General features: G+C 28.2%; 1 protein-coding gene across 1 annotated transcript; it reads right to left on the reverse strand.

Moving 5' to 3' along the window:
• Positions 1 to 369: 369 nt before the first annotated feature.
• On the reverse strand, positions 370 to 1577 carry LOC120084059 (pectinesterase 2-like). The gene is made up of 2 exons (XM_039039961.2): positions 1191 to 1577; positions 370 to 1091 (listed from the first exon to the last, which is right to left on the reverse strand). Exons 1-2 carry the CDS (start codon positions 1516 to 1518, stop codon positions 400 to 402), a joined length of 1020 nt encoding a protein of 339 aa, XP_038895889.2. The 5' UTR covers positions 1519 to 1577; the 3' UTR covers positions 370 to 399.
• Positions 1578 to 11550: the final 9973 nt, after the last annotated feature.

Below are 11550 nucleotides of genomic sequence, written 5' to 3' on the forward strand. Positions count from 1 at the left end.
TTCCTCCATCACTAATTAAATGGAATAAAATTTAATAGTTTTTTTTTCTTTTTCATTTTATGAAAATAATTTTAATTTAAATTTGGTTATGACAAAAAGTCATGGAAGTTCATGTATATGAAGTTGTTTTTTTTTTGTTACACACAAATATATGAGAGTGTTGACGTTTTAATGAATTTTAATTAAATTATTATTATTCCACCAAATCATCAATTACCCCTTGATTAATTAATTAAGTTCGTTCCTATGAAATTCTTATATAACACACCGTTGTGAATTTTTTTTCAAAACTTTTAAATCAGAAATTAAAGGACAATTAAAAGTAATTCATTCATATAACATATGCAAAGAAAATATACAATTGCGCATCAAAAACTAAAACATAAAAACAAATCTAAACTATAAGGTAGGTCTAAATGGTACGCTAGTTTCTGGTAACCATGCATTTCCATCAATGAAAATATTCACGGTATAATTAATGACTTCTGATGGACTATTTATCGCATGAAAACCTGGCCATTTGACTCTACTAGTTAAATCAGCTCCTGGACCTCTATTGTTAAATTCGGCATAGAATAATAAATTGAGAGGCCGCTCTGCCGACCAAACCAACCATCCTGCTGGATTAACTAGATAGTCCAAAAATGAGTCCATAAAAATTACAGTCGAATAGTCTCTCCAAGGCCGACCAAGATAAACTTCAAAATTTAGATTTTCTATCGACCTGAGTTCAGGAGAGGCCATTACACTGCAATTTTGGAAAACGAAGCCACTTCTTTGGTTCCATAATTGTTTAGATTGTGCTGTGATTGTAATCGTTCTATTGCCTAATCTTGCATATATATTACAATCTTGATACACAGCTTGTCCATATCCAAATATGAAATCTACCGTGCCGTAAATTTCACTATCTTTGAAGAATACATTGTCTCCATTGACATAAAGAGTGTCTTGATAGCCAAGAAATACACATTTGTAGTATACCGTATGATTGGCGCGGTTGTTGAGAAGGGCAACAGCTTGACCATTTTCAGGTCCAGCAGAATTTTCAAACGTTATGGACTGTGCCATAAAGTTATCACCCTTGACAACTACAAAAGAAAAGTTTAGGGATAACTCAACATCAAATATGCACTGTTAATATTTGAAAGCAAAGCAATGGAAACAAAAAGTGGCAAGTTCAAACTTACCGAATGTAGCGGATTGGAAGGTGTTAAAACCAGTAGCATGGCTTCTACTATCAACAATGATGGTGTTTGCAGCGTTGTCACCGATTAACGCAATGAAAGTCTTTTTCTTTTCGATTTCAACATGTTCTTTGTAAATCCCAGGTTTCACATGAATGTAAAATCGAGATTTTCTATTACTTGGTGCAGCTGCTATAGCTGCATTAATGCTTCTAAAATTTCCAGTTCCATCTAAAGAGACAACAGTGTTAAAAGTAAAGCTATCAACAAAGTTCATGCATGAAAAAACAAAGAAACTGTTGGCTACAAACTTGATGAAGAGCATTATCATGAACTTATGGTTTAAGTTGGAAGAGAAACTTAAAAACAAAGCAAAATTAAGGGATAGTAAGAAAAATGAGAGATAAAGAGATGAAATGAAAGGGAAGTTTGAAGGGGTTTGGTGTATTTCCTTAAGCTAATGGAACCAGTGTTTATATAGGGAGAGATTGGGATAATTAGTAACATAGTTAAAATGATTAAGAAAGCCTCTAAGTACAATATAATTCTTCTTCAAGACATAATTATGAGCTTATAATTAATAATCAAGGTAACTAATGGTTGGAATGTGGGAAAAAAAAGGACTTTGTACTAGAAATGGGAAGCTTAGGTTTTTTTAGAGTGAGAACCAAGTGGTAGACTAGCTAGGGCTTTAATTGGCAAAACAATTAATCCTAAAGTTGGGAATGAAGAATTATAGTTTAGTGAGAAAAACAATGTGAACTCATTCAATTAATTTGATGCTAATCATATTTTAGGAAAACTTATAACTATATATTCTTGTCATTTATTTTAAGATTAATTATACAAACAAAAATATTCATATAATTAATTCAAACAATGAAGATATAACAATTTTGCAAAAGAGTATCACATAGCCTTGTGGTATCATATTTATGTTTAATATTTCAATTTTATATATATATATTAACTTTGTAATTTGAATATCTAAGTTATATAGTAATTTGGAAGAAAATAAGAGATGAACCATTGCAAGAACTTGTTTTCACAAGCTTTGAGTTGGTATAGAAAATAGCAAATATTCCTTTTGGTTTTCTTTTCTAAAAAAGGAAGAATATTTCCTTTTAGTTTATTGTTCATATTACATATGTAAACTTAATAGGGGATTTTTTCACGCGCTTTGCGAGTGAACCTTTTTTTCCTTTTATATGGATTAAAAGTTATGAAATAATTTTAATTAAAATTTTTTAATAAGGTTGATGATACAACAATTATGATAAGAAATAAACAGTGTGTGATTGATCTCCTAGCCCTTCAATTTTCTAGTTTGAAGATATCAATTGTACTATGCTCATATTGGTTATATACATAATACTATTAATCAATCAGTATCAAGCGTAATTCAATAATTAATTAGTTACAATTCTACTCTTTAAAAATCATATATTTTCTATAAAATTAATTAGAGTTTTATTGTATATAAAAATAATAAAAACTCTATTTTATGTACTATATCATCATCATCTTTAATCTTCTTAAATGTGTCTATCTTCACCACACTATTCTTTTGATAGTGGAGAATCAATGTCAAATATAGAATCTGAAGTTAGGGTTCTAATTTGTCATTTCTTATAAACTATAATTACTGTTTTTTTTTTTTTTAACAATATGTGAGATAGGAAGATCGAATCTCAAAATATCTCAAATTTATAATACAGTTTCATGCAAGTTAAACTGTCATGGTAAATTATATAGACTATTAGTATTGATAAAATGTCTTCATTATATATTTATTACATGAATTCAATGACCAAGAATATTACATGGTGGTTGGTGGCTTTTTATTTCTTAGCACTTCCTTTATCTTGAAAGCATTTAGGTCAATAGTCTCATATATCTATACCAAGACTTAGTTATACATAATTTCTAGGCTAAAAAGGGCAATTTTTTCTTCTCTTTATTCTAAGAATGCTTAGTTAACTTTTTTTATTATAAGAAAAGAAGGCATAGCTACTAGCTTTAGCTTGTTTGAGTGAGAGCCAAGTGGGTAGTTAGGGTTCTAAATTAGAAAAACTAATGATTCTAAATTGGGGATGAGAGGTTCTAGTTTGGGCATGAAAAGTAATGTGAATTCATCCAATTAATTTAATACTAATTATATTTTAGAAAAACTTGTAGCTATATTCTTGAGATTTATTTTAAGATAATTACACAAACAAAAATGTTCATTTAATTAATTCAAACAATGAAAATATAACGATTTTGTAGTAGTATCACATTGCCTTGTGATATCGTGGTTATGTTTAACACCTCAATATATATACTTTATAATTTAAATATGTAATTATATTATAATTTAGAAGAAAATAAGAGCTGAACAATTGTGAAAAACTTGTTTTCACAAACCCTAAATTGGTATATAAAGTAGCAAACATTCCTTTTGGTTCTCTTTCTAAAAAAACAAATAATATTCATTTTAGTTTATTGTTTATTGTTTTTATTACAATGGTAAATTTAATTAGAGGATTGAGGATCTTGGAGGAGAATAAAACTACTATGATAAAAATTAAAAATTAAAAAGGAAAAGCAAAATATAAAAATATGAAAATCTTCTTTTTATGTATACTAGACATTTCTCACGCGTTTTGCAAGTGATTTTTTCTTTTTATATGGATTAATCCCTTTCGTATTTTAATTTGGTCATTAATTATTATTATAAGTTTTTTTTTCTTTTAAAGCTTAGTTATTTGATTAAATGGAATAAAATTTAAATTTATGAAAATAACTTTGATTAGAATTTTGTAATGACATGAAATTACTTGATTTCCTATATTTGTACTCTTTCACGTTATATATTTTATATTTTAATATTTTCTAAACTTATAATACTTTGATTTTTAGTAATCATATTTTAAAAAGTAATTTGTTTTTACTTCAAATAATTCATAGTATATTTTTTATTTTTTATATTTATTGAACAAAAAATTAAACCTCACTAACAAAATATTATTTTAAAATATTTATATTAAGAAAAAGAAAATAGTTCATTTTTGTATGTACTATAAAAAGAGAATAGTTGTAACTTAAATGAGCACCCAAAAGAATTATCTCATTATGATGCGTTTTTTCTTCTAATAGCAATAAAGGAGGGACAACAACATAAAAAGTGGACAAACTTAATAAAGAGAATACATTTTAATTAGTATACAAATTTAATCATATTTCGTTTCTATGTATCAGGATAAAATTTTGGACCAATCACAAGTCACCACGTCGTTTGCTAAATTAATGATGAATTTCTAAATCATTAACTTTGAGTCCAATTAGAAGTTGACACATGTTCCGAATTGAATTGAAGACCAGTTTCGATGACGTCACACGGTTGAATCAGATGAGATTAAATTGACCCAATTTGATATTATTATTTGGGTTCAAAGTCCAAACTAAAAAAAAAAAAAAAAAAAAAAAAAAAAAAAAAAAAGTTGAATTGGACCCAAAATCAACTAATTGGGCCTAAGGGCTAGGCCCATGGACCAACCAAGCCCACGAAACCCGCCTGAGAACTCTATAAATAGAAAAGTTCTCTTCATTTGTGGGGGAAACATTTTCTACATTTAGAGGACCCAGAGAGAATTCATCAACAATCAGAAGACTCCCAAGACTTCTGAAGCTGCACTCCTATAAGACACCTATAAGACAGAAGACCCTTGAAGACGCACTCCTATAAGACACCTATAAGACAGAAGACCCTTGAAGACACAAAAACTCTTCCAAGACTTCTACTCCCAAGACTTCTACTTCAAGCTTCCAAGACTTCTACTTCAAGAACGTTCGGTACTTTTCTTCTCCAAGTCAAGCACATTCACCCAACTAAGAGAGAATCAGAGGATCAAGTATTAGAGATCGAACCACATCGCATCAAATCAACTTCAACATCAACACGAACTCGAGTTCAACTCCACGAAACACATTTCTTCGGAAATCTCGTGTGAACAGTATCTTTTAATTAATTTAAATTGAGGAGAAGTTTTGATTGAAAGCACTTTCAATTTAGTATACTTGGAGTTATTATATTGTTATTTGAGATTCTATTGGGAATATGAGACCAATTTTGTGGAAAAAGTTGGCATTTTTTTCAAATATATATAGGAAAATATTTTCTATCAACCACTGAAGTGTCCAAAATTTCATATTGGAAACATTAAGGGACCTCAGTCTTTTTTCTTTTAACTAGATATCGATGGAAGAGGGATCAAGAACTACACTAGGATATCTCAACTAGATTGGCACATCCTTAACACTTTCAGCATACTCCAATGTCAAAACATAGTTATATTGATCAACAAAAAGAATATATAGAGAGGAGCTAGAAGAGAGCTCGAGAAGTTGATAATGCAATAGGGGACAGGCTAGAGAAAAGTCTTCCAATTTAACAAGATAGTGGATACATCATAAGTACAAAAGTTACTAGATTTGGTACACTAAAGAGCAGCCATATAAGTGATGTCTTCCCATAGTTGAACTGAAGATTTTTCCAAAGGGACCTCACTCTTTTATAAAATAGATTGTTTTTTCCTCATATATTGTCAATCGGCTTTGAGATAGAATCTCATATTATCTAATATGATATCAAAATTCATGAAAGTCCAAATGAGCTTCCATCAGAATGGTGAACCCAAAAGATCTAGACAATGAGCACCATCATAGAACCAGATTACTCCATGTGAAATTGAATTTGATAAAGAAGTCTAATGTATCATTTAGTCCATTTTCATTCTCTCATAATTTTTAATCAGAGCACACCCTAAATTATTGGTAATTCATATCTCTCCTCCATGAAAAAAAAAAGCTAAGTAGAAGAGGTTGAATTATTAATGAGCAAATTTTATTTTCATTAGTATGAATATAAATTTATTTTAGGCTTTATTTTATTAGTATTATTATTATTATTATTATTTTAATGATATAGTAAGGTGGAAGATCGAACTTCAAAATTCGAAGTTAATAGTTCAAATTCACATTATTGAATCATTTTTGACAAATTTATTTCATTATTATTATTATTATTATTGTTATTATTATTATTATTAACTTTTTCGAGAAGAATGGGACCAAGTACTTAATTATACACCTCTTTTAGGGAAAATATTAGGTAGTTTTTTCTTAATGGATCAATTCTTAGTTAAAAGTTTCCCACCTCTATTTCTTGACTTTTTTATTCATATATAATTATTATAATATAAAATATCTAGTTATCTTCTTTTCTTTTTTTTTATTGATTTGTCTCATTTATAAAAATCCGTTACTTGTTTGCTAATTATCTCTCTTTTTTATGTTTGATTTGACAGTAATATCTTTTTCATCTTTTTATTATTTCAATATTTTGACAACTCAATTAATTGGTTGAAGATAAGAAGATTCATACTATGGATCTAGTGATTATTAACACAATCATATACCAACTGAATTATATCGGTTTGACAAAAACTCAATTAAAAGGTCGAATAATATTGAATATAGAAATATTCTTATGATTATTCTATTAGGATGACTCATTCATTTTTTTTTTTCTGAAAAAATGACTAATTCAATATTGGATTCATTAATTTGGCCAATGATGTAGATTCTCCCTAGAGGATACAATTAAAGTATGATTTGGGTTTGATAGTCAAAAAAAGATTACTAGTCTAACTTCCCAAATTTTTAGGGCCTCTTCAATCTAAAAATAGAAATTTGAAAATGAAGTCATGTTTCATATATGTGTTTGTTAACATATTTAAAAATTAAGTTCCAATTTAAACAAATATTTAAAACTCGATGAAAGCCGTCGAGCGTTGTCCTGAAAGAACAAATGCAGTCTCGAAAGGCTGCTGAATCAAGCCAAGCACCCACGATCAAAGCAATCGACAAGGGGAAGACCGTGCTACAAGAAAACCAATTGCAACAGTCAGCCTCGGTGGCCTCTTTGTCGGTCCAATAAGAGTACAATATGAAGGGCCGGCCTAAACTTCCTTCATGTATTCCAAGCCATACACCTAGAGGATCGACAACCTGAGAATGCCTACAGGGTATCAGCCCCCAAAGTTCCAACAATTCGACAGAAAAGGCAACCCAAAGTAACACATCGCCCACTTCGTAAAAATACCCCCAAAGTTCCAACAATTTGACAGAAAAGGCAACCCAAAGTAACACATCGCCCACTTCGTAAAAACATGTGAAAATGCGGGAACAGGTCGAGACCTACTAGTCAAACAGTTCGTTAGAACCCTCAAAGGGAACGCTTTTGACTGGTACACAGACTTAGAGGTGATTGACAACTGGGAGCAACTTAAAAGAGAATTCTTGAATCGCTTCTGTAGCACCAGGCGCACCGTCAGTATAATGGAGCTGATGAACGACAAACAACGAAAAGGGAGCCAGTCGTCGACTATATTAGCCGATGGAGAGCTTTGAGTCTGGATTGCAAAGATCGACTCACTAAATTATCTGCTGTGGAAATGTGCACGTAGGGTATGCACTGGGAACTCCTCTATATCCTATAGCGGATAAAGCCTCGTACCTTTGAAGAATTGGTGACCCGCGCTCACAACATGGAGCTAAGTATCGTCAACAGAGGAATTAGAGACTTTCTGAACCACGAACTGAGGAAAGACAAGAAGGAGGTGAAGGGCGTCGAGAAAATTGTGAAGGACGCCACGAAGGAATCAATGGTCGTTAATACAACCCCATTGAAGTTCTCCTCAAAAGGGAAAGAAAAGAATGGTTGAAGATAAAAAGATTCATATTATGGATATGGTGGTTATTAACACGGTCATATACCAACTGAATTATATCTGTTTGACAAAAACTCAATTAAGAGGTTGAATAATGTTGAATATAGAAATATTATTATGATTATTCTATTAGGATGACTCATTCATTTTTTTTTCTGAAAAAAAATGACTAATTCAATATTGGGTTCATTAATTTGGCCAATGATGTAGATTCTCCCTAGGGGATACAATTATAGTATGATTTAGGTTTTGATAGTCCAAAAAAGATTATTAGTCTAACTTCCCAAATTTGTAGGGCCGCTTCAATCTAAAAATAGAAATTTGAAAACGAAGGATTCAATAAAAACAGGGTTGTTTTCATGTTTCAGGTATGTGTTTGTTAACAGATTTAAAAATTAAATTCCAATTTAAACAAATATTTAAAATGTGATTAAAAATATATTTAGTTAGTCACTAAATACTAGATTGGATATAAATCATTACTAATTAAGTTCTAAACTTGTTTTATGTTAAAGGTTTTGTGTAATTATTATTTTGTAATATTCTATAATATACAATATACATATTTTAAATTTAACAAAAATAATTGAGTTTATAACATGAAATAGTATAATTGTGTTATTGTTTTTTATCATTTTTAATATAATTCTGCATTTCAAAATTTTGAATTCAAATCTGGATCCACTGAAAACATAAAAAAGTTGTTTTCAGAATTTGGACTGTTTAGATCACAAAATTCGGAAACAGAATCCAGACCGTCAACCAAACACGTATTCGCTGAACTCGATGAATCTGAATCTGAATTGCCTACCAAAGAGGTCGTTAGAAATTTTAGTTACTTTTCTTTCCTACACTCAGTACTATAAATTAACGTGTATCACCAAAAGCCTAACTCAATAATTAGTTATTACATTTCTACTCTTTAAAAAACCATATATTTTCTATAAAATTAATTAGAGTTTATTTAAATATATAAAAATAATAGAAGCTCCTAATTTTATTTTTTATATCATATCATCATTTTTAATCTTTTTAAATGTCGTCAGACTCTTTAGTATATGAAATTCGAAGTTGGAGTTTTAATTTATCATGTTATAGACTATTATTTTTTTTATATAATATATGAGGTGAAATACAACTTTATGAAGAGGAAGAATAATTATTTATATCCATATGTTATTGTCACTATCCCATGAACATCTCGGGGTCTTCTACATGTATGGCTTGAACAATATGAACTCTATTCGTTAAGTATTTGATTTTTTGCTTTTTTTTTTTTATCTTTTTAAGTTAATCTTATAATTTTTATTGGAAATGCGACCAAAGTTCCACATTGGTTAGATAAAGATCATGGGTATTTAAGAGAAACAACTATTGGTATGAAGCCTTTTAGGGTGAAACCAAAAGCAAAATCATAAGACTTTATGTCTAAAGTGGATAATATTATATTATTATTGAGATAGTTGGAGCGTCATTATATCTATTGATATCTATATTTTGTTGTCAATATTATAGATTGTTTTCAAAATACAAGCCAAATTTTATGAAAATAAAAGAAAATAGATTTTGATTTCTTTTTAACAAATTAAAGTATATACATGATAAATAAAGGAAAAAAAGCATAAAAAGAAAAGAAAAGAAAAAAGACTATATCAACCGTTAAAAGTTTAAATTTTATTTTTATTTCAAAATTTAACTAAGAATTCAAATGTGTGTATAAAAAATTTGTAAACCATGACTAAGAAATTTTGTGAAGCGAACCCAACTTTTTTTAAGAAAAATATTTCATTTGATAACTTTTTAGTTTTTAATATTTTATTTATGAAAATTATGTTTATTTTCTATCACTTTCTTAATCATATCTTCATCTTTCTTAAATAAACAATTGAGTTCTTGGCTAAATTTTAAAAAAACTATTTTTAAATTTTCAAAACTTGGTTTAAATTTTGAAAATAGGTAGTTGTTTTAAATAGTAAAACTACTGAAAATATTTTCAAGTATAGAAAAATGACATTGTCTATTAGTAATAAGTTGTGATATACTACGATAAATATCTATCAATGAGTGATAGATTGTTATAGACATTTATAAGAATCTATCACTGATCGATAGTGACATTTTGTTATATTTATAAATAAGTTTGTTCATTTTTCTTTATTTGAAAATATCCAAATTAAAAATTAAATAGTTGTTTAAATGGAGCGGAAATGGCTACCAAATCAAATTGTCTTAATTTTTCCATAAGATATTCAAAATTCATCTACAAAAACGATTAAGAAACATTGATGGGTAAAATTGGAAATAAAGATGAATACATAATTTCGCCAAAGAAGTAATTAACAAAATATCCAACTTTGTAGTATTGTATTGGCCTATGTTTTTTTAGTTAAATTATACAAAAAATACACCTTTAAAAAGTTTCATGTTGAATATAATATACTAGATGACATGAAAAATATATTATAACTTTAGTTTTTAAACTACTTCAAATGCATTTTTTTCCACTCAAATAATGGTAATTGATAAGTATGTCAACCGTATTATTTATTTTTGTTTATAAAATTAATTGGGTAAAATTTCAAATGTGTATTGAAAATATACAATCTTGATCCTCAAATTTAATTATAGAGACTTATTACACATTAAATTGAAAAACAAAAAACAATTTTCTTAGCACTACTTAGTTTCTAAAAATTTAACTTAAAGCAACAAAACAAAACATAAAAAACCATAGATTACCATTGCTTATCAAAGTTAGAAAAATTTCTAGAAGTAAATGTCTATAAATTGCCTTATAATTAAATTAACATTAACTATGTACTCAAAAAAAATTAACATTAACATTAAGTCAGCTATAGTTCATGATTGGCCAACATTAACAGGGTAACTAAAAGCATTTTATTGAAGAAATTAGCCACCTCATCACTATGGTGAAAGTTTAGCCAAATTGTGCCTTAAAGAGAGACTTATGCCCTGTTTGGAAGTGTAAAAAGCGATTATAGTGAAAAATATTACGTTTAAGGGGTTTGATAAACTAAATTATTTATTATTATACTAATCAATTTTAAATTTATTCTAGCTTTTAATAATATACCAAATTTTAGATCTAGCTTTCCTAAAAATCTTTTACCTTCCCTAACTGTTTACCAATCTCGAGTTTATCATTCCATATTCATTTACTTTCTCACATTTATTTACAAATTTTAATTGATTAAATTTTTTACAACAATTAATTTTTAAAGAAAAAACTTCTATCAAATAATTCGGATTAAAAACAATTATTTGCAATTTAAACCATATAAATTTTTAAATAATTATGTTATGATAAATTGTAAATTAGATATTAATATGAAAAAAATAATCTAAATTAGCTCATATAACTAAATTATACAAATTTAGTATTAATAATCTACCAAATACCGTAACTCGTTTTTTTTTTCTATTTTAAAATTAAAATGTGTCAAACACTATTTCACTTCCTCTCCTAGTTGATTTTTTCTAAAAACACAACCAACAACAATTATTTTAAAAGCTACAATAATTCTAAACTAAGTCGTGTTTTTCTTGGAAATAGAATAACTGTGCCAAAA

The sequence above is a fragment of the Benincasa hispida genome, chromosome 8 (genome assembly GCF_027475165.1).
Source record: "Benincasa hispida cultivar pf3 chromosome 8, pf3_genome.v1.1, whole genome shotgun sequence".
Classification (NCBI taxonomy): domain Eukaryota; kingdom Viridiplantae; phylum Streptophyta; class Magnoliopsida; order Cucurbitales; family Cucurbitaceae; genus Benincasa; species Benincasa hispida.

Excerpts from the sequence above, each read along its gene's own strand:
- LOC120084059 (XM_039039961.2), bottom strand. The coding sequence starts at position 1,518 with ATGATAATGCTCTTCATCAAGTTTGTAGCCAACAGTTTCTTTGTTTTT. Across the intron at positions 1,092-1,190 it reads CTTCCAATCCGCTACATTCG|TTGTCAAGGGTGATAACTTT; the intron begins GTAAGTTTGAAC and ends TTTCTTTTGTAG.